General features: G+C 35.4%; 1 protein-coding gene across 5 annotated transcripts; it reads right to left on the bottom strand.

The window, feature by feature from the left end:
• slc25a25b (solute carrier family 25 member 25b) lies at positions 1 to 22,435 on the bottom strand. 5 transcript variants are annotated; one of them, XM_067407127.1, is made up of 10 exons: positions 21,642 to 22,435; positions 12,753 to 12,879; positions 9,953 to 10,040; positions 8,882 to 8,993; positions 6,850 to 7,008; positions 5,777 to 5,929; positions 5,043 to 5,150; positions 3,900 to 4,067; positions 2,884 to 3,034; positions 1 to 2,756 (listed from the first exon to the last, which is right to left on the bottom strand). In XM_067407127.1, exons 1-10 carry the CDS (start codon positions 21,966 to 21,968, stop codon positions 2,572 to 2,574), a joined length of 1,578 nt encoding a protein of 525 aa, XP_067263228.1. In that variant the 5' UTR covers positions 21,969 to 22,435; the 3' UTR covers positions 1 to 2,571. The 5 variants fall into 5 exon arrangements, with proteins under 5 accessions (XP_067263228.1, XP_067263229.1, XP_067263231.1 ...); XM_067407128.1 differs by having other exon boundaries at positions 22,302 to 22,357; XM_067407130.1 differs by lacking the exons at positions 12,753 to 12,879; positions 21,642 to 22,435 and adding an exon at positions 11,224 to 11,257.
• Positions 22,436 to 24,869: the final 2,434 nt, after the last annotated feature.

Here is a 24,869-nt window from a genome sequence, read left to right on the forward strand (position 1 = left end):
CAAGAATAACTTTAATTACCAGTTATTGTACAAACATAAATATTTCCGCTCTACATTCAGTTTCTGCATTGTATAGAGGACAGTTTATTTTCCTTTATTGTCCTGTAAACATTCTTGCATTGTTTTGCACATTTCAACATCAACTAAAACTTAACAGATGTGTCATCACATCTAGATATGTTTTGCAGTACAAATATTTGGATATTTCATTAGCGTGTAAGTTTATGATACTTAGGGGACCCCGGCAACAGTTACTTTTGATATACATGGCAAACACTGTGCATTTACACTCACAGAAGCCATAACACGGCTACCAAACAGCCGAACAGTAAGGCAATAGATTACAGGCAGTCTCAGAGCGACACTCTTTGATTGTATTGAATGCCACAAATAAATATCTAAAGCCTTCAGTCTCAGGACAACCACACAAATGGGTCTAGCCCACAGGTTCAGAGGAGTCCAAAGATTTCTCCTGTGAGAAACAGTGAAAAAAAAAAAAAGGTGCAAAATGCAAAACAAACAAAACAAAAAAAAAAGCTGCATCCATCATGAGGAAGGCAATACAGCTTTTAAAGCCCTGTAAAGACTCTACAGTGCAATTTGCGCATTTTTAGACAAGACACACATACATGCATTACAAAGACTGAATTGATTCGAAGGGAATGGGGCCACAGCTGAGTTCAGTTCAACTACCATCGGGACACAGAAGGGTATTTGCTATTTTTAAGTCATGTAATGAAGCTTGAAAAAGGCAAACTGTTCCTAGGCCTGAACAAACTCAGTATCCATACAAGTTTTAGATCTGCACGGGAGTATCGGAGACCACTAAATTCTCCCTGAGAATCAAATCTTTAGAAAAATATTTCAGTCATTAACACCATCTTCTTGCGTTTCCCACAGAGTCTAAAAGCAGCTTTATTTTACTTATAAATAAGGCAACTATATTAACACTAAGGTTTTGTAGAATTACAAAGCATACAACCCATTGAACTGGAGGGTTTTAGGGCTTCACATGCAATAGAAGTAAGGGCAACTTATTTTTTCCTTGTCAATAAAAAAAATAAAATGCAAATTTTAAACATCGGGGTGCCTATCCTAACATATGTCATATCCAAGTATACAAGATATTTGCAGACTGCTGCAGAGTCATTTTTCAAAAGAAATCCTAACTTATATCTCTTTAGTGTTTTCTTGACAAATACTTTTTACCCCCAACCTGATACAAACATTAAACATAAATGCTGAAAAAAAAAATAGTTACTTAAATCACCACTACAACTACTGAATACCATTCCATTATAAAGCCTCCTAAAAATTCAAGTCTGGTTTATTTTTATTAAAATAAAGTGCTTAAATATGTTCCTTGACTAGAGTGAGTTTAAATCAGTGTTTTAGTCATGTTTGAAATGTTTGCAAACTAATACTGGTAAGAAACTATATTTACACTGCAGTTGTGAAGATAATTTATCAGTGAATAAACCAGAATTTGCTTGAATGTCAAAACAAATGAAATAGTTTTTCCAATTTAAGACCATACAGTGTCTACCTCGATATGGGACTCAATCCACCACATTTAAGATGGTGCTGAATTCTCAAACCCAGGACATTTTCATTCTCAAAATGACCCAAAGTGTTGAAACTTTTTTTCTTAACACTCGATTAGCTGCCAATCACCATTAGGAGTGTGTGCACATGTATTCTTAATTTCATGGAGTCTTCTTTTTTTACAGTCACCTTCAATCAAAATGTAATAAACAACATTTAAAAATAACAATGAAAAGTCCTCAACAATATTATTTGGACCATTTGATGAATAAGACATATTTCAAATATTTCCCTTGTTACACTCTGTAACTTTCAAGATGTCAAAACTGGCATATCAGTTGATATGATAATACACGTAATAAATTATGTGAGTGAAATGCAAGCATGTTTTTCAGCCCTTTATTACCAAACACTGCCATCCAGTGGAAGAATGAGTCAGTGATCTGAAAGGGCTACACCAGGATTATTAGCATCATATCTGCCAAAGCCTTTAGCACATTATTCCAGTTGTGCAGTTCAAATGAATAAATTAATGGATTAAGTGTTATTTTCTTAGAGAAAAGTTGCATATACTAAATGCTTTAGTAAATCTGACTCTTTGAATCCATAAGGTGTCTGGTCCTTACTTTCCAAAAAGCATATCTTGCATATTCTTAGTCCATACTAAAATACAGTCAACACAACCCTGTGACCTTACATGACCTCAGGAATGAAATACGGGAGTGTTGGGATCCGATAGAGATGCTATTTTGAGGTGCTTACGTTTTACTTGTAGCTAGTATTGAAATTTTTGCCCTGTTCTAATATATTCCAGTTACTCTTCCATTCACTGATCAAAGTCAAACCTCAGGTCTTTGACGCAAAGGTTTCTTCTTTCCATCATGCAAGCTCTTTCTTGGCCAAGTGTTCCTACACTTCCCTCTGAGTGCAAACCGGCCCTCTTGGACAATTTCTTTCACTGGTCCAAAAGAAAAGTTAAGAGGGAAAACAAAAGCCATTAAGGATTTAACAGTCTTCAGGTTCCCCTCACCGAGACTGGACACCAAGGGTGATCTTTAGGTTCTCATAAACCACGTAGCTGATGCTAACAGCAGGGATGACCTTCATAAAGTTGGGTGCCAAGCCTCTATAGAGTCCAATTGCACCCTCAGTCCGTACAATGTGTCTGAAGAGACCAGTCATGGTCATCTGTGGGCCGCCTTCCTGAGAAGCTATAAAATAAATGAAAATAAATCCATTAGACTGTGACAGAGAAACAATAATATTTTACTCAGTGAATGATAATAGCAGGAAACAATCAAGCCTTGTAATGATGTATTTGAGAGTTTAAAGACTTACCTTGAGCCTGCATACGTGTCCTCACTAAGGCTAACGGGTAGCTCGCTAACTGTCCACAAGTACTTGACATTGTACCACAGGCTAGCAGCACAAACACACCCGGATCGGCACTGTCCGTAGCAAACCTCTGCAGCCACGAGTTCTTTAGTGTCTACAGATATAAAAAAGATCATATTTTCAATATAAATTAATCATAAAATAATATAATAATTATATAACACATTTTAATAAATAAAAGTAAACAGAATAAATATAAAATATATAAAACATTGAGGAGATAAACTGATTTTAGAATTATTTACTGCAGCCATCATCCTTAGTGTATACAGATAAAAAATGTATTTACAATACAAATTAATCATAAAATAATTATAATTACTAAAACAATAGCCATAAAATATGTGAAACATTCTGAAAGTAAAAAAACTATATATAAATAAATAAACACATGTAACACAGTGATATTTTTGTATTGTATTGTGTTATATATATATATATATATATATATATATATATATATATATATATACACATACCATTATAGTATTTATTAATATTCTGAATAAGCTTTTATTTTTATATTTTCAGTTTTAATTTTAGTGCTCTTTCAATTTTATTAGTGACAGACAGACAGACACAGACAGACAGACAGACAGACAGACAGACAGACAGACAGACAGACAGACAGACAGACAGACAGACAGACAGACAGACAGACAGACAGACAGACAGACACAGACAGATAGATAGATAGATAGATAGATAGATAGATAGATAGATAGATAGATAGATAGATAGATAGATAGATAGATAGATAGATAGATAGATAGATAGATAGATAGATAGATAGATGACTAATAAAATTGAAGCATTTTAATTTTTTTATTTATAATTTTAGTAGTTCAACAATTCAGATTTTTTTGGAATTAATGGAACCTTTTTAATAGTTTTTAGTAAACAATAACAACACTGATAATAAATATATAGTCCTTTTGTTTTAGCGTGTAAAAACGTACCTCATAAACAGCCAGGTCAATTCCAGCATAAGGGATGATACCCAGCATATTGGGAATATAACCCTTGTAGAATGCTTTTAAACCCTCCTTCTTAAATATATTTTTAGCACAGTCCACGATACCAAAGTACTGACCCGTCCTTCCCAGGGCAAGACGAGTCTTTAAAACCTTAAAAAAAAAAAAAAAATACACACACACAAACAAAAGTGTTTTTGTTTAAGCTCCAAGAGATCTGAACAAAGCAATGCTTTGTTTTGGTATAGAAAGCCATCATCAGAACTTGATTTAGTTTCAGATTCTGAGATGGCAGTTAGTTATTAAAAACTAAGGAAACCATTTTTAAAAAGTGTACATTACAACAGTGCTTCTCAAACCTGTCCTGAGGACCCACCACCACTGAACATTTTGTATGTTTCCCTCATCGAAAACACTTGATTTAACTCATCAGCTCATTAACACAGGAGATGCAAGCAGGGATGGTCTTAATACCATTGGAAAAAGCATAACAGCTAACTTGGATCATGTGTACCTTGATAACCAATCACATTACAGCCTTGACATCATTTAATTTTGTTCAGAGTTATATGAGTCAATCACTGTTTGCGGAAACCATAGAAATTAATGAGAAGTGCTGTAAACTGAATCATACCTGTGGTGCATTTGTCCATAACTTCTCTTATAAAATAGCATTTTTTTGGTGTAAACTCTAAAAATAGAGCAATCCAAAATTAATGTTAGAGATTAGCCGATGGGCTGTCGATTCATTCCTCACAAAAGTGGTTTATTCAGCATAGTGAAGCCTCTCCTCCATCCACACACATCCACTAAAAAAAACAGCTTCTTGTCTCCTTTCATGCATATTGCAGCGTTAGCAGGAGTCACACTTTTTTCGGTCAAGGTTGCAGGTTTGCCTTCAAGTGGCTTTGATGCAAGACTTGAATTGGGTGTGTCTGATAAGGGAGTCAAATGTGCAATGGTGGGGTTTGAGAAGCACCGCATTACGTAACATGATACAAAGAATGCATGGGAGGTCTAGTGAAAGCACATGATTCATAATTATTATTTAAATGACAGAACAGAAAGCTTTTGTTTTCTCAAAACAGTGCTAAAAGTTTATTCTTAAATGATTGTTTATATTCTTACCTCCATGGGGTAGATGCTGCTCTGGGCAATCGCTCCTGCTAGAGACCCAGCAACCAGCCTCTCCAGGATCCCCAACGTCTCCTGATTACTGCCAATCAGACGCTTAATCTGAAGAACAGGGCAAGTGAGCTTATAGTCACAGATATAATAGCTGGGAGCAACAAACAAGGTTGTATTCAGATTTTTATTTTGGTTAAAAGATTCATTCACACCAAGAATGATAACTTTAAAGCTAACAACAACTATATTAGTATCTGAACTAGCAGCGATATTGTTCTGTTTATTCTAAGCGTGCACAGTTTTGTCATCCGTTGCTTTAAATGCTCAAAGCTGGATGGATTCTGATTGGCTGTCATTGTTTTTATAGTTCATCAGCTGGGAAAAATCATTCAGAAAGTGATTCCAAAGATATCGTTTCTCTGTGCCGTTATCGTTATTTTTGTGGTGTGGACTCTGCTATTCTTTTATATTAAAAACGATTTTTAGAACTATATCTTTATAGTTATAATTATTAACCTTTGGTGTGAAGTTGTGAACAGGCCTTAAATGTTTTAAGAAAAGTAAACTGTCAGTTGAGAACAGAGTTGATGTCAACAAATTGTTTGTTAAAAAAAAAAAAAGTGGCTATCTACATTTATGTTCTTTAAATATCCAGGATTTTGTACATTTCTAATGGCTATGCTTTAACATGTTTATTGTTTAAACTTATATTACACATTTAAACATCAAGCTACCTGCTCATATGCCATGAATTTGATAGCAGACTCAGGTGCAATCTTCAAAACGTTGATACCGTTCCCTCGCCAAAGTGACCGAATTCCACCCTCGCGGATCATTTGGGTGAATCCTCCGGCGATACCCATGGAGTTGCTGCGGGTCGCATGAACCTGTCAACAACAATTCAGTGGGGAAACATCTCAATTTGCTCAAAATATCTTTAATTTTGCAAGCATACACAGGACAAGATGTTCAATGTTCCATACAAATAATATAAATTCAACATACTGAAGAATTTAAAGAAAAAGAACTTTAAAATCCAACAAACCAAACTGAAACTAGGCAATTTCTAAAGTGCATGGTCATCCACCGAAGCACTCATCCAAAGAACAGAACATCATGTACTTTAATGACTTTACAGTACAGTAGCAGTGTTCCTAAAAGTGAACAGCACACTGGTGACAGGGGATTTCACGAACACTTCAGTTCATGTCTCACCCTAACACTGGGGCTTGAAGAAAGCCAAGGATTTCAGCTAATAAGCCTAGATTAATTCATGGGTCATCTATTAAGCTATGATGAGGATGCATTAAATTGATTGAAAGTGAAAATAAAGACCAAAAAATTATATTTCCAATAAATGCTGTTCTTTTGAACTTTCTATTCATCAAACTTGAAAATGCATGATTCCACAAAAATATTAGGCAGCACAACTGCTCAGCATTTATAATAATAAGAAATGTTTCTTGAGCAGCAAATCAGCATATCAGAATGATTTCTGAAGAATCATGTGACACTAAAGACTAGAGTAATGATGCTGAAAATTCAGCTTTGATATCAAAGGAATAAATTAGTTTAAAATATATTCAAAGATTGTTATAGTTCACAATATTACTGTTTTTACTGTATTTTTGATCAAATAATTGCAGCCTCGGTGACCATAAAAAAAAAAAAAAATACATTATATATCAAATTCATGTAAACTCTAATATTATATAATTATAAAAATATATAATGTATGTTTTCCAAACTTAAATATGTATTTTCAGTAATCATATGATGTGTGCTACTTTCTATATAGGTCTCATACCTGCATGAGAACTTTAAGGCGGTCCAGAGGTGCTGTACAGGTACGGGACACAGCACCTGCTCCACCTCCTGCTACCAGGTGTCGCCACCACATGCCTGTTTTCTTCTCCTCTGCCGTAAACTCATCGGGGACTATCATACTTTCCCCTACATCAAATATCTGTACAGAGGAAATGACATCATGTAGAGTGAGAACATAATGAATGGACAAATTAACAGGTTAAGTCAGTGATTCTTAACATTTTTTTGGACCAGCGCCCCATACCCATTATCTAGGTCCCTTACTGCCCCCCATCAACTAAAATGTAGTCTAATTGTTTTCCCTTAATATTAATGTTGATTATTATTCTATGTTTATTATACTTAGGCATATTATTTTATACACTACCATTCAAAAACTTATTTTTAAAAAAACTGAATATGACACTTTCATTCAACAAGGATCCATTAAATTGATTCAACAATAAGTGTAATAATATGATTTAGAAAGTTTAAGCACAGTATTGTTGGTGATTTTCAGTGCTAAAGCCTTTGGTGATGATCTGACATACCGGTTGCTCCAAAGATTAAAGAGACTTGTTACAAAATTCTGTTTAGGATTAAATCCCAAGTTTAGTGCGGTCCTGATTTACAGCTTTAAGTCATGAGTTCATTCCTTTCAGATTTTGCTTTTTTTGAATGTTAGCAAGTGTGGCGTGCCTTATGCTCTCTGTCCCGTTTTGTAAACTGTGCAAACTGTGCAATAAAAATGACAAAGACAGTAAAAACATTTAAAATTTCCATTTGAAATCATTTAAAATAATTCAACATTTATATTTTCCATTTCATATTTCTACTTCAATCTTTCTGGTCATCAAAAAAAAAAAAAAAAAAAAAAAAAACCACACATTCCACATTTCAGTAAGCAGCACAACCACTTTCAGTTAATAAAAACAAGAAGAAATGTTTAAGCACCAAATCAGCATATTAGCATGAGTTCACAGGGATCTTGTGACACTGAAGACTGACGTAACCATTGTTGGAGTAAATATTATTGTTTTACTGTATTTTTGATCAGTCATGGTGATTTCTTTCAAAAACAATTAAAAAACCTTACTGATCCCAAACTTGGTGTATTTTATATATTTTTATTATACATATATATATAGTACATATTATATGTCAACAAAGGGACAGAAATCGCAGTCATCAAAAATATCTTAATTTGTGTTCTGAAGATGAACGAAAGTCTTACGGGTTTGGTGCAAGGGTGAATAATTAATGATAGAATTTTCATTTTTGGGTGATCTAACCCTTTAAACAAACGCCCTCTGATGTTCTCCGAACGCCCCCTGGAAATGCTAGGTCAGGTGATTTATCATTAGTACTAGAAAAATTCAAATGTATTTTGAAAAAATTAGGGACTTTTTTTTTTATTTTTTTACCATGGGTATTTTTACATTTAGTTCTGTCTTTTATAAATTTAGTACTTTTAAGTTTAGTTCTGTCTTTTTTGTAATATCCATTCAGTCATTTTTAATACAACATTTAATTAATTTTCATTGGTTTTAGGGGACTATATTATTTTATTTATTTTTTATCATTAATAAACTGAATTTGTGATAATAACATAAAAGAAATTCAGAAATAATTGGCTTTTCATTTTCAAATTAAACTGACATTACTCTTCCTTAAAATAAGTGACTTATCTGTTAACCAAAAGGTCAAGTAAGTGACGTCAACACACTGTTGATCTGTTTAAAAGGATCAGAATGGATCACAGTGACCTCCTTTTGTCCCATTCATGAATATTTCAGGTGCAAGGAAACAAACTTAACTAAGGATTAGTATTAGGACTGAATGACTAAGGTGAAAGAGCATCTCCAGCTTTAATGAGAGGTGTTTGTCAGTGATGTAAGTAAAGGCAAATTACACAATAAAGAGACTATAAGAAGTACCAAAACCTCCTAAAAGGAGCAATGAGAGACATTCGGTGCTGAACACAAACATTGGGAACTATAAAGGCACATGGCAGGACTGTGGTTTTGTTTTACCGTGGAGTGTTTCCAGTAGAGGATGATTTCAGGAATGTTCTCAGCAGGGTGAAGCAGGTGGTAATCTCTCCACTCATTCCAGTCAATCGTCATCGTACCGTTTTTATCCATACTATTCAAATAAAAAGACAAAAAGAGACCAAAACTAAATAAATTGTCAATTTATTACAGGCACTTTTTTGGGTCTGGGTAGCAGCAGTTGATTTGAAACAAGACCAGCTTATAATTTCTAAAATGAAAGCACTTAGATAAGAAACTGCTTAGACCTGTACAACTTCTACCAACATTAAATCATGTACAGTCAAGTGACTAGAAAAAAAAATACTCACATGCAAAAATGTCCCAGCCTTTTTTTATTTTGAATTCCATCTTTCATAATTTTTAAGAAAGGTTTCTTTTGCTAAAAGTTCTATTATTGACTTTCAAAACCCCTTAAATATATAAATCATTACCTTATTCAATATTTCCAAAAGCATTACCCACAAGGGACAAAACAGCTTCTGAGAGAGAAAATAAATTACCTCAAAAATGCTAAATGAAATCGCGCAGATGAAGCAGTAGATGAAATGAAAATGCAGAGCAAGGCAAACATGCTGGGAGAAGACAACTACTTACTACATTATAGGGGCACAAATATGACCCCTCCTTATTCTGATAAGATGAGCAGAGAGAGAGTGGGTGTGGGATCACAAGAAGGAGAGAGTGATAAAGAAACAGCGTACGACCAAAGACATTTACACAGTCACACAGACAGAAAGTAAAAAAATAATTTTTATTATAGGAAGTGCTTCATTTTAATTTGTACGCCTGTTGCTGTTTTTAGGTCGGGTTTTTAAATGTGTGCTAAAAACTCTATGGAATTGACTGGTCAAAGAATGTAAAAGAAATGGGAACTAGGAGACGTGTTGTATAAACTGTGCTGGTTCAGGTTTCTCAGTCACCTCAACACTATACAGATCAGTCAGGTTTGAATCATTAGAAAGTGAAAGTGACATGTGAATCATTAGCTGGGAATAAAAGACTTAAGAGAAGGAGGGAGATTGAAAGATAAAAATCAGTTAAACAAATTACCTCTTGAGGATCTTTTCAGCCTGTTCCTCAGATATATGAACCCCAAGGTCTCTTAGTGACTGCATGATCTCCTGTGAGTCTATGCGACCTGCAGATTTAAAAGAAAAAGTGGTGAAACAATTGTCTGTTTTAAAGGGGTCATGAATTGAGAAATCAAATTTTCCTTTATCTTTGATATATAAGAGGTCATTGTACTATAAAAATATCCTGTAAGTTTCAGAACTCAAAACTTTCTTGTTAGTCCAAAAACAGCATTTATTGAAATCAAGCTCCTAAAATGACTCATTTTAGATTTTGTCTCAGTATGACTTCATAGTTTGATGAAAGACCACCTCTGCAGAAGATCAGTGCCTACTTCTACATCACTGCCTGCTGATTCATGCATGTCTTGTAGTAAAAAACGTTAGAGGATTATAGGATTATAAGGCGTTGTGTAGTGCCAAGTTGAGAAAAAACACAGTCATTGCATTGTCATCCTTGTGATCCTAACCTTAAGAAAGCATGGATGAACTTCATTTTTAACAAAGCTCCCGATTGTGTCACACGGTTTGGTTGTTCGCTTTATTTTACTGTGGATTCGTTTTTGAACAAGACACAATTCGGCGTAGGCTTTTCAGAGACACTGAAAATAAAAGATGATGCAGTGACGACTATATTCAATGTGACAGTAATGTGGCAACACATAAGTGTGAGTAACAATCTTATCATCATGTGTCACTTAATGATTCAATAAATAAATGCCCTGGCATTTATGTGGTTAATGCGTTAGATTATCGAATACAGGAAGAAAGCACGTAGAGAACGCTGCTTTTGTTATGGTTTTGAACGAAGCCATTAGCTGTAATCCTGAAAAAAGCTAAAGTGAGTGAGATCTTCTGTTTTGTTATCAGTAAGACATTACAAGTTTCATTTTATTTAAAACAAGACACTGCAAATGACAATGTATATTTCACTTCATCGAAAAGGAGGAAACTATGAATAGCCTATAAGAACGACAGTGCGACAAACAATGGTACATTCATTCATAATTCTGTTTATATGACACAGTGTAAGTTATCATTTGTCAATTATAACTGTGGTAACTTCAAGTACTTATGCTTTATAAGTCATGGTTGTGGCAAATAAAGTTTATGTATTAAGCATAAATGTTTCAAAGTTGCCAAATGTTTAAACTACGTAACAAGATATTTTTCAATATCGGAAGTTTAAAACAATTACACACATGTAATGGATGTTGAAAATTATTTTAATATTTGTAATAAAACTGTTACCCAATCATAGCAGTGGGTGATTACTTCCAAGTCTTGAATGCCGCATGCCTAACAAAACGGAGTGTTTCAAAGAGAGAAACAGAATATAAAATAGCCTATTATTTTAAAACTATGATGCTTTTTGATGTAAAAATCCTGCTAACATTAAAAGTGGACTTCAGAGAACATTATAACATTTAAAAAAAAAAATGCAATTCATGACACCTTTAACATCTAAAATAGTGGTTCTAAAACAGAGGGCCTCTGAAAAACTTCCAAGGGGGCCTTAAAGGAACACTCCACTTTGTTTGAAAATAGGCTAATTTTCCAACTCTCGAGTTAAACAGTTGAGTTTTAGCGTTTTCGAATCCATTCAGCCGATCTCTGGGTCTGGCGGCACCACTTTTAGCATAGTTCATTGAATCTGATGAGACCAATAGCATCTCGCTCAAAAAAATGACCAAAGAGTTTCGATATTTTTCCTATTTAAAACTTGACTCTTCTGTAGTTACATCGTGTACTAAGACTGACGGAAAATGAAGAGTTTAGATTTTCTAGGCTGATATGGCTAGGAACTATACTCTCATTCCGGCGTAATAATCAAGGAAACTTTGCTGCCGTACCATGGCTGCAGCATGTGCAATGATATTACGCAGCGCCTGTGACCCCGTTTGCACAGGGAGCGTGCCTTGCAACCATGGAGACATTTGTGAGAGACGCTGCGTAATATCATTGCACCTGCTGCACCCATGGTACGGCAGCAAAGTTTCCTTGATTATTACGCCGGAATGAGAGTATAGTTCCTAGCCATATTGGCCTAGAAAACCGCAACTTTTCATTTTCCGTCAGTCTTAGTACACAATGTAACTACAGAAGAGTCAAGTTTAAATAGGAAAAATATCAAAACTCTGGTCATTTTTTTGAACGAGATGCTAACGGTCTAATCAGATTCAATGAACTATGCTAAGCTATGATAAAAGTGCTACAGCCAGACGCGGAGATCGGCTGAATGGATTCAAAAATGGTAAAACTCAACTGTTTAACTCTAGGGGAGTTGGAAAATCAGCCTATTTTCAAAAAAAGTGGAGTGTTCCTTTAAGATGACTTGAAATAAGCCAAAACAACTAAAAATCAAGATACTATTTTAATTGACCCTCCCAACAACTGTTTTTTCTTTACTTTTTCTTTCTTTTTTTTTTTCTTTTTTTTGGAAGAACCCCACAATACCACTGGATGTATGAGGTAACCTAATTTTAAAAGTGTGATTTCTAGTCTAGACCTGGAAAATTTTAAATTTATTTATTTATTCATCCTTATCCAGTATATCAGAAACTGGAAAAGTCACAGGTCCTTGGAATATTGTTTGAATACTAGGGAGCCTTGGAGTCAAATAGGTTGAGATCCTCTAAGCATTTGAGAACACTGTATACACAATCTATTGTCTGTAAATGTACTGGTGCTGCATGATACATGCATGTCTTTCTGTAGTACATTGGTTTGTTTTGCATCAAAAACATCTATAATTCATGGCAATGCTCATAAAAACATACCATCGTTCTTTTTGTCAAGACTCTTGAAGACCAGCCTCAGTTTCTTCTCATGGTCCCTCAGGTAGTGCACAAACTCCTCAAAGTCCAACTGACCATCCAAGTCTTTGTCTCCAGCCTTGACGATTTTCTGAAACATATATGAAGGAATCAACATCAAAACCTCAAGCTAGAATCAAATTTTTTGAGGACAGTGAGCCAGTGTTGTTCGGGGTGTTGAGCTAATGGGGCACTAAGAACAGACATATGGCCTTTATTTGTTGAAGATAGTATTGAATGGACCATGTTGAACATTCTCATGAGTGTCAGCTTTATGAGGCCCATCCAATGTTTGACCTTTAGGACACAAGCTGTCTGAACCATTGAGCAGCATATAATTGGAGGTAATGGAAGGAGATGGAGAAGAAGAATTAATCATTAACTTGAAGTGTTCTGGAAGGGCAGAAACAAAAGGGAATGTGTGTCCAGTTTTAATAGCAAATCTGGCCCATAGGGTGAATCCTGGTTGATGTTGCTCCGACAGTGAGTGTCAGTGAGAGTGAGTTCCAAAGCTACTGAACCTTTTCAACCACAAGCAGAAAAATGAACACCCCACCCAGTGACAGAACACTGAGTCAGAGCATTTATGTTTTACGTTACTTTCAATTATGAGATTAGGGACAAGAGCATAATGATACCTTAGTTTACAAAAAAAGTGTCTGCATAAATTAAAATTCACTTCTACTGTACATGGAATACAAGAACTCATACCCATATAAGCTTAAACAGTCCATAAAGTCATTTTGTCCATATCTAAAGTCCTTATCTTATATATATATATATATATATATATATATATCTTTTGTTGAGGTAATGAGGCACTAGGAAGAGACATTTGGCCTTTATCTGTAGAAGAATGAACATTGAATGGACCATATATACACAGAGATATTCATAAATGAATAAAAATGAATTTATCATCATTCAACTTAAATTGCTCTGATTAAAATGGCCATGACAGACGTGTACATGTAAACAGAAGCAATTCAGAATCGATTAACTCTTCAGAGGTCAGCATCTAATGTGCATCATTTCAAACTGTCAAGATCACAGGCCTCCAGCCAAGTCTCAAATAGCCCTGTCAGTGTAAAGTAGCTTAAAGATGGCCGTCATCTTCACACATTTAATCCAGACACTGCAATGACTCAACTGCAGACAAGTGGGTCATGAGAATGGAAACAAGATTTTGGGGTTATTAGCCCCCTAAGTTCAGATTGTCTGTGACAATGAAGTCATTTTCTAATAGAATGAATCTGAAGAGAGCCAAAAGAGACACAGAAAGAAATAATTGCAATTTGACTATTCAATTTTATAGTATAAATATTAAAAGGTCCTTTTAGTTTACAATATCTACTTACTGACATTTTGTGCAAAAAAAGGGCATTTCATGTCCAAGTCATTTAGGCATAAACATCAAAGTGAGCTCTAACTCTGTAAAGGACAACGGAAGGGATTCTAAATGCAGTTCAAACACGGAAGTCAAATAATCTGGATTAAATTGATTCATCCCATTACAAATCAAGTCTTGACACAGATATTGGGCTCATAAGGACTTGTTTGACACTGAAACTCACTTTCGGTAATTGAAATAATGCTGAAATTAAAATATTATATGAAAAACTTAGAAGAAAATTAGAAATGTTGCCTTGGCAACTAACTGAAATACTTAGAAGTGCTAAAATTATTTACTACAACTAAAATAACAATAATTTAAAGCTAAAAAGACAAACTAAAAATGTTAAGAAAAACAAAAGCGCATAAAAATTCTAAATTTAAAACATAAAAAAAACATTCAAAATATTAATAAATACTATAATAGTAATAATATTAAAACAACACTGTTTGAGAATAGGAAAAACAAAACGTTATAACATCGAGAACACACTACACAATCTTTTTTTTTTTAACATAATAATACAGATAACATACCTTTCGCCATTTTCTGTAAGAATCGAACTCTTGTGATGGAAGAAACAAACTCAATTTAAAAAGAGACTTTAGCTGTGCTGGTAAACTGTCAGACTCAAAATACTCAAATTCTATCCGTTCTTCTGAGATATGGACAGGCACATAAAGACACAAACACAACATGTTCACCTAAACAAAATAAATCATGAAAACTAAAAACTTATAGGCAAGGTAAGAAAGATATATGTATACAGCTCTCGACTGTTCTTGAAGCTACCAGGACTATAATGCCGGTATTTCTTACACGTGGGATTAGGGGACGTATAAAACCCGCCCATTTCAAGACTTGAACTGCAACCTGCAATGTAATTGGCTCAGGGCATATACAGCATCACCTTCTTACAAGGCTTATCGTGTGTCAGTCTTAAAGGTTGACAGTCATGCAACTGCACAATTCTGGAATATTCACATACTTAAAAAGGAGAACAGACAGAATTTGATTTTATAAATGATCTAATTCAATAAAAACATTAAAAATATCACACTTCATTTCAGCCCCCATAACAGTAACTACTCATTTCAAAACACATTTTAACAAAACTTGTGCCATTCACAAAAATCTCCAATTAAGTTCTAAGGGACATCTGTAAAGCTTATCATACCTAGCAACAGTAACCAAGGGCTGAGCAAAGGGTCAGTTCAGCAACAACTAATTAGTGAAATTGGTTGTCATAAAACATGAAAATGAGCATTTTTCTGAGCTGAGAGGTTTGTGATTAATCTTGTTGGTCTCTAGAGATAACAAAAAAGCAATCTGATAATACACATTGTAATCCTGTCACTATCACATGATCTTTCCCTAATTAGTCTGATCAGGTGAAATATTTCTGACAATAACATTTAAAGAGCAGCGGTGGCTGTAACCCACTAAAGATGTGAAGCAATAATTTGGGGGAGGACAGAGCAAAATTAACATGCGTAGGAGACTTTGCTGAAGTCTAGAAAAAATAAATGACACAAACTCAACGTTGACTATAAGCTGTTTGTCTGTTCCTTTAATATAATTGCAATAAAAAGGCAAAACAAATGGGATTTCAGTACTTTTTTACTGCTACTGTAACTGGCATAACCTCTTACTGATTCAAATATCTGAAATTATTTCATTAAAATGTTCCTGTTTGACACTTTGATTTAACAATTTGCTTTTTACTCATTTTTCATATATGCAAATAAAGAGTTGTGAAATATCACCCGTAACTCAGTTCGGATCTGAGCTGAAAAGACAGAGATCAAGAATCATAATATGAAAAAGTGCAATATCATCACTTATCACATAGCAGTTCAGTTATTTGTTATCAATCACATTCCAGAAACAAGAGTAAAACTATGAAGGCATGCATGAGCATTATAAAGACTTTCAACAAATTGTTTTGTTTGATGTGGGAATTCTCTTCATAATACCTGCTGGAGATCCTTAGGAGGCGCCACCATAATTAGCACTGTAGTTTTCCTTGTGGATACTGCACTCTTTACTTGACCGACTGAATCTTCCTGTGTATCTGGCTTCTTCTGGCCTTCTTTTATCGCAGCGTCCTCTACGTTTCGTTCCTCACGTCCGTTTGGTGGCCCTGTGGTACCATGCTCGCACACGGTTACTCCCAGAAACCACTGCGAAAGGGACGACCATAGTTCCTTGAGCATCTTCATGAAGACGCTCCAAGTCTGTTTACTCTTGAGAACTGATGGGTTTGTGTATTTAATCTATCACAACATCCAGCAGTGGTGTGTGAGTTTTTTTTGTTGTATCTTTGTCTTTGTAAGAACTATCAATTTTTAGTCTACAGACGTTTTAGTGCAAAATATGTGTGTATAGAGAGAAACAGCTTAGGCAGTCATATGTGAGGCCAGGAGGATGAGGGCAGATGAGGACACTGCCACACAATTTCCAAAGCTCACTGGCATACCCGACAGCATTTCCACAGTAACCAAGTAAAAACTTTCAAATGCAGTAGATGACCAGCTCCAATTAGCCGCTTCAAACCATCTCAAACCTAGAGCATCTTTCCGAAACAAATTGTCCAGAACACTTTCCTAAAACATGTTCTTCTCTGAGTGCAAAAAGATGCAGGTAAAAAAGAAATCATTCACTCTTCAAGTGACTTTACTCCACAGCCTTGACACACTGCACAGTAGCCAGAAACATGAAAAAAAGACAACTTAACTAAAAGAAGCTGAAATCCACACAATCAATCTAACTTTAAAAGCAATTCTATGTTTCAAGTGCGTGTATTTCTTGGTGTCTACAAGCTTCTGCAGGTTGGCTGCATCTATGGCTGGCAAAAAGTGATGCAGTGAAAAAAGCTGCAACCTCACTGCAGCTGTGTCTCAGCCAATCAGAGCGCTCCACACTGGCTGCCCCTGTCTGACAATGCACAGGCAGCCAATCAGAGGATGAAATACAGCCATTTAATGGAGTGATCTCTTACCCAGCCAGCAATGAGGAAATTCTGCTGACTGTATTTTCTGCCCCCTGCTTTTTTAAGACATTCTATCATCATCAGGATCTCCCCGGTAACGCCTCCATGGTGATTCCATGCACTTCTATTGCTGTAATGCTCACCTATACAAATCTACCTCATTTATTCATTTATCAGCTTGTTGTAACCAATTCTGTTTTTTGAATGCACCTGGGCATGCACAGCAGGACATGTTAATTTTTAACAAATGCATCTTCCCTCCCTCATTTTACTTGTAAATGGCAGGATTTCAATGCAGCTCATTTGAGCACATTTAATTTCTATTGATCAGAATGAAACTGCAGCTGCACCACAATTTATTTAACAGGGAGGTCTAAGATCAATATGTAGATTTCAGGAATCTACAATTTGTTTGCAAATTACTCTAAGATACAAAAGGTTTGTTTGTACATGATTATATCATCATAATTGAGTCATCAATTACTCGCCCTGATGTCATTCCAAACCCGTAACACCGTGTCCTAACTACACGCAATGCGATAATATTCCAGTGACTGTCCACACTAGACACGACGCGACAATGAGAAGCGATAAAATCAATAAAAAAAACACAGCCAATCAGAAGAGAGTGTGGGCGGGCTCTCTTGGCAAGAGCACAGCAGACACATTGAAATGGGTAAGTACATAGTAAAAATCATAAATATTACACCATTTAAACATTATTTTAAGTACATACAGAGTGACTGAAACAATCTTTGTCAAAGAATACACTTGTTTGTTTGCACTGAGTTGACAGTTCTTGAACATTCTTGTGCCCATTTATTTATTTTCAAGATCTGAGATGAATTAGCCAGTGATGTTTTCATTAAAAAGCTGGAAACACAGGATGATATTCAAACTCACATTAGACGCTTTTAACATTAAATAAAGCAAATAAACAGTACCTGATATTATCATTGCCATTCTTTGTGTTGCTGTTCCAGCCAAAATGTCGCAGAGAAATAGAAACCGTTTCTAAAATAGGATGGCTGGTTAGGACAAAAACTCTGATTAACTTGGAAAATATACCTTTTATCGCGTTGCGGTGTCGCGTGTAGTTAGGACATGGTGTAAGACTTTCGTTCATCTTCGAAACACAAGTGAAGATATTTTTAATGAAATGTGATTGATTTCTGTCTCTCCATTGATAGCCTATGCAACAGACACTTTGATGCTTCAAAAAGTTCATAAAGAGATCGTAAAACTAATTCATATGAATTGTGTGGTTTAGTCCAAATTTACAAAGAGACAAGATCAAACGCGATTTATTTTAGGCTTTTATTCACATATAAACTTTCATCAATGCATCGGTTATAGTAAACAGAAGCTCAAGCATGCTTGCTTGACCTGCAAGAACCAATGAGGTTCAATCTCGTGTGTTACGCAGCACGTTAGAGCTTCCATAAGAACCAGTGAGGTTTGTTCTCACGCATCAATCAAGTTCAGTTGAACTTCTGAACTTCGCTTAGTTAGGTCTGATCGCGCTCTGACAACGGAAGTGATGTCTCTCGCTTATACTTCAATGAGTGCTAGACATTACTTCCGTTGTCAGAGCGCGATCAGACCTCACTAAGCGAGTGCTGAACGCAGTTGGACATAGCGGTGTATTAGAGGTAAAAAAAAAAAGATATAAATACAAACCGATCGTTTCATGTCGTAGGACATCAATGTGTCGTCTCGAGCTGCAGGGTTTAATTTGGATTTGTCTGTGCATGTTTTTTGACTCTTATGATTTGTGTTACTATTGACACCCATTATGCGGCTGATAGACGGCAACGGTTAGAGTTAAAAATCATCATTTGTGTTCTACTGAAGAAACAAAGTCACCTACATCTTGGATGCCCAGGGGGTAAGCAGATAAACATCAAATTTTCATTTTTGGGTGAACTATCCCTTTAAGGCAAAACAAGACAAAGCAACATACATACAATCTTAAAGGATAAAACCCTATGTCTTCTCAAAAAATCATACAATGAATTTTCTTTTCATCTTTAAAACTTCCTCAAAGTTCTTCTAAGCTCCTAATGTGAGGTTGAGGTGCCTTTAAATGTACACGTCAGTGACGTCACCGGTAAATAAATAAATTTCCCCCTTTTCTCCAGGGGGCCCTTGCGCTCCTAAACTATTAATATGTGATGACAGATAAGCCCTAAATTATTCACACAGCCCTTTGAATGTCATGAAAGGTCTGACTGCTAGCTATTACTGCACTTAATTTGAAATATAAACAAAAAAATACAATGAAAATGAAGAAAAAAAACAACATGAGAAGACACAAGTATGTACATATCTAAACAGAGCATAAAATGCGTAATTTTTCTGCATGGAGAGGATTAACTACTGAAGATCGATATTAGCAGGGTTTCTAGCAGCCTCTAATGCAGCCACTGAGGGAATTATTTTCTGATGAGGGAGGAATTGGATAGCTCTATATGTGGCAGATTTGACGTCATTCTGTTTGACTTTTAAGCAGCTACTGCTGTTACTGTGTGAAAGAAAAGAAAGGCTGAATAAAAGTGAAAAAAGTGTCTACATATACTGGGCCACAACAGAGCTGCTCCATTAACCTATTTAAGATTCATTTAAAAACTCTTATTAAAAAACCTCTGCACATACTAACTCATACAACACATAAAGACCTTCTTATGTAACAAACAGTTCTTTAACCTCTAGCTTTGAGTGTCTTGAATAGAAAAACTATGAGCAGGTCTTGTTCTCACACCAGGCTAGTGCTGTATTTGCATTTATTTGCTCGCTGCATTTGCAAATCCAGTGTGCAAATCAAGTCAAAAATCCACAAGTGCAAATCAAGTCAAGAATCCACAAATGCAACCCACCCTTGATCATTAAAGTGCCAGTAAGTTGTTTTTGCCCTTCATAATTGAAGCAGCAGATGTCATTCATCTACAGGAGAGGTTGTGAATTATGCAGTAAACTCTCTTGACCTTCATAATAAAACACATAATAATACCATTACTGGTCTATTTGAGCAGTGCCAACAAACCTCAGCTATTCCACTACAGAGGAACTTTCGGTTTTGTTCAAAGTGCTTTTGTTAGATGTCAAACAAAAGAATTCTTGATGTGCAAAAACTGCAGCCAGGCTTTTGTCCAAGACTGCCACTATCCCCCAAAAAAAAAAAAAAAAAAAATTGACTGGCCTTAAGGAAATCTAGTCTCAAACTGTCAAGCTTTTCAAAACACCCACAGATGACACTATCAGTATGTGGTATGCAGAACATGCTTGTCTTCATTATAAGCCAATGATTTACTCCACCTCAACTTCCCCTCAATTCATATTCTGAAAGTCTTAACATTATGCTACCTGTAAAGGATAAAAGTTGCCCTTTAATCAACCTCCCACCTTACCCCATCACAGAGGGAGAGACGGGGGAGGAAGAGGGAGAACTGTTGGGTGGTAAATCATAAATGACAGCAGATCCCGTCTCGTGACTCGGCTACAGAAACGGGCCACATTCCAGGTGATCATATCCAAAATCTCATTTCCTGATATACAGGATGCTCCTTTTCCAAAATGCTGCTCAGGATAAGTGATTTAATTATGAAGTAATTGTATAACTTATTGTATTTTCTGAAGGAAAGCCTTCTCTAACATTCCACAAATTTGTTGCATTTTAAAAGATTACAATCACCAAAGCAGCTTCTATGTATTTTTACCACTCTGTGAAACTGCAACTTCTTGTTTATCTTTATTATGTTGCTCTGTATGTTCCCCAAGAGACTCTTTTCTAATTACGCATTTCCTTCTCCTTTGCACAATTACACCGTAGTCTAGATTTATATATAATAAACATGGTAGTGAAAATTACACTGAACTCTGATTAGAAAACAATATCTGTATATGGGCATCCTCAATAATGCTTTATATATATATATATATATATATATATATATATATATATATATATATATATATATATATTTAATAAAAAAATATTTCTGATAGCTGGTGTTCCAGCTATATAAGGATATAAGGATCCATCTTTTCTACACTGAAATTAAACTCAGTATAGCTCTTTAAATGTATATTTTGGGTGGACAGAAACCCAAACGACTGGCCCAAAACAGAAACTATGCTACAAGAAATGTAATTTCTAAGTATTGTTAATGTTCACCCAACAATAAAAGTCTTTTTTGCCATATGTCCACATCACAAACACTGAAAACTACAGTAATCCTCTTTGGGGAAAAAAGCAATCCTCCTCACACAGTGGAGAGAAAGGAAAGGCACGGCTGTCCTTTGTGGCACTGTATTAGGAAAATGAGCTGTGAAAGTAAGGATCCTAGAAGTACAAAACTTCTCTTCTGGGGTTTAATAAATAATAATTTATGACCAAAATGTGTTACATTAAGTCTTTTTTTTTTTTAAGTCTATCCTCTATATCTCTGTGTATCTCCAAGTAACTCACCATGAGTTCATGTTCAGTGCGATGGACGCCCAGCTTTTTCAGTCCGATAGTCAGGTCGTTGACACAGATACCTCCGTCTTTGTTGACATCCAGGATCTGGAAGAGCACCTTAAGCCGGTGCTCCTGCTCGGGTCCGCCGCACACCGGGCAGTGATGCGGGGAGTCGCAGGACTCATCATGCCCGTGGTCTGAGAGTGATGTTGCGGCCAGTGTGGAGGCCACAGTCCGGCCACCACCTCCGGGGTCCGAGCCCTCATACTCCTCCGAGCGGCACTGGCAGAAAACACCACTGAGTAACGGAGAGACGAGCGATCCACGCTGATGCATGACACACGGCTGAACTCCAGACTAGTGGCTGGTTAAACAGTCTCAATGTGAGCGTATGGACAGCCTGAGCCTGTAGCTGGTTACTCGATCGTTTTCAGTCAAAATGCGTGACAGATGTGCACCGCGATAAGCTTCCAAACACGTCTAAAGAGTTATCTATCCCACTTTAGCCTCTTTACTTTAAGAATCGGTTTTATATATTTTGGAATAAGGCTCGAAATTGATCGCTCATTCACTCGATTTAGCGGCATGCAGGGCTCCGGATCATAGTGATGAGCTGGAAGGATGTCCCAACGATACTCCGAGTTATAGTATATCAAAAGAAAAACAAACCCCAGACAAATCGGCGTACTCCGGCATACATGTCGCTCTGAATCCCGTTCCGGATATAAATCCTTGAGTTTGTTAATTTCTAAAGGTAATCCGGTTTGAATTGGCGGTCTGAATGACAACTGATGCAACGAGAATGCCGGTAAGGCGGGCGGAGACTCGTGTTCAACAGGAAATGAGTAACTGAGTAAAAGGGGAGGGGCCTTTGAAGTGGGCGGGCCAATGACGTGAGTGATGGACACATGCAGTTACCAATCATTTTTGTTTACTCGTCATGCCCAATAGTTCTGTTTTTCCGCCTGTAATTTAATAATAATAAAACCATTATTATTATCATCATCAATTATTATTATTATTATTATTATTATTATTAGAAATAGTAGTAGTAGAATTACTTGTAATTATTAGAATTAGATTATCTTATTCAAAATGTATTTTATATAAATATAATGCGTTGCTACCTATGAATAATGAATATGAATTTTTAATCGAACAAATGCAGATTTGTTATTTTATGCTTATGTGTATAATATGCTGGTAATTGTGACCCTGGTACCCTACTATTAAATATCCCAGTGGGCAAATATGCAAACATTTATTTAAGAGAGACACCTGCTGGGGAAATCATAGAGTGCAATTTTCTGCCGTTGATTTATTTATTTTATTTATTTATTTTTATTTTTTTAACAGACAATTTCCAAAAGTGTAAAGAGCTTTTTACACTGGGGAAACACACCAATAATAACAATACCTTTATGTTTGAGGCATCTCTAATTGTTAATATTGTCTTCTAAATGATGTAGGCTGGTTTGTATCAAAGGATTGTATCAAATCTGGCAGACTTTTCCAAAAGTAGACTGTGATATTACAAGCAGTTTGTGTTTGCTAAACTTCAGAATAACCTGATGTATACAATGTTGTATTTGCACTAAATATCTATGGCAATAATGTAACTGTGAAGAAGTAAACTGACCAGTTTCACAGAGACCTCAAGTGGTTTTTCATTCATGAAGGATTCTGTGTATTTGAACAATTAGAATAAAACTTTTTAGTTGACGTCCATGCAAGTTTCAGGAATTAAATCGTTCCATTCAGCCACATGTTGCCTTCAGCAGACCTACTGTATATAGAGTGGACGGGGCAATAATGTAGCGTACGACTGAGTGAGGTACACAGAGCTGTTCCTGTCTCCAACAAACTACAAACTAATGATTTGGCTCTCCTCTATGTGTCTTCCCTTCTGAAACCTATGCACTAAACCACATGCTTTTCTATTTTGGCCATGAATGCAGCAATGATCGAATGAGCTGAATAAGAAACAAAAAAGCTATCTTGTAATTTTGTCACTGTTCTGCCACGGTTCTTAGCATGTAATGACCTTGCATGTAGGTTGTTTTGGATACAGCTACACTTCACAAATCTACAAATCATGTTCACTTCAACGTCTATGGTGATGGTTGCTCGGTATAAACATGTTTCATTTGTACACTGCCTTTCAAAATGTTCATCTCACCAGTATACCAAGAACCTAAAAATATGGTTTTAAATAATTATACATTCATAAAATATTTTTGTTGTTGTTAGTCCCATGTGAAAAAAAAAAGTACATTTCAATTATGTACTTAAAGTACTCTATTTTCATGCACTAATTTTGTACTTCATATACTAAAAATTCTTCTTTAGTACTTCTTAAGATCATCTTAAGAACATGTAAGTGTGCTTTTTTGAGACACCATGAAATATTAACTAAAATGTGCTTTTAATATACTATCTCTGTATTTAAAATATATATTTAGTTACCACATATAGTACACTATGGGTTGTAATGTACTATAAGTGGTATCTAAATACATTTTTTAAATACAGAGATAGTATATTAAAAGCACATTTAAGTTCATATTTCATGGTGTCTCAAAATAGCATAGTTGAGTACAATTAGATGTTCTTAAGATGATCTTAAGAAGTACTAAAGAAGAATTTTTAGTATATTAAGTACAAAATTAATGCATGAAAAAGAGCACTTTAAGTACATTATTGAAATGTACTTTTTTCACCTGGGGTAGCATATTGTTGTTTCTATTGCTTAGAAGGAAAAAAACAAAAATCCTCTATTTTGGCTATTAAAAAATATGTTAGTAGTGTTAATAGTGAGTTCACCACTGCTAAAACAGCCAACCAAGTGTGTTGTAATAATTTTTTTAATGAATTTAAATTTAACGAAAAGTTACAAATACAAAAACAATAGGCGTAAAAAAAGAAATATAAAACACATACATAAACTGATTGTAAATTAGCTAACTATAAAGCTAAATAATTAATGTATAAATTAGTTGTCTTTCACATTGGCCTAAATATAACATCTAATGATTTACATGTCATCCAAATTACATTGCCAAGTATATGTCCACGAGATGGCGCAACATTCATTTTAGAACAAAACCAAAGCAAATCTTTTCTGCTTTAACGCAACACAAGCGCGAGAAAGAAATCCTCATTATTCACTAGGATAGTGATTCTCCTTGACAACACGAACGTTTGTTTTCGTCCTCCCTACAAACTGCTGAGGGTTTT

This window comes from Chanodichthys erythropterus, chromosome 13, assembly GCF_024489055.1.
Source record: "Chanodichthys erythropterus isolate Z2021 chromosome 13, ASM2448905v1, whole genome shotgun sequence".
NCBI classification, from domain to species: Eukaryota; Metazoa; Chordata; class Actinopteri; order Cypriniformes; family Xenocyprididae; genus Chanodichthys; species Chanodichthys erythropterus.

Bases quoted from the DNA above. Each gene is read 5' to 3' on its own strand.
- slc25a25b (XM_067407127.1), bottom strand. From the start codon at position 21,968: ATGCATCAGCGTGGATCGCTCGTCTCTCCGTTACTCAGTGGTGTTTTC. The intron at 5,151-5,776 runs GTAGCTTGATGT...CCTGTTCTTCAG, and splicing joins AATTCATGGCATATGAGCAG to ATTAAGCGTCTGATTGGCAG. The intron at 2,757-2,883 runs GTAAGTCTTTAA...TTTATTTTATAG, and splicing joins GACACGTATGCAGGCTCAAG to CTTCTCAGGAAGGCGGCCCA.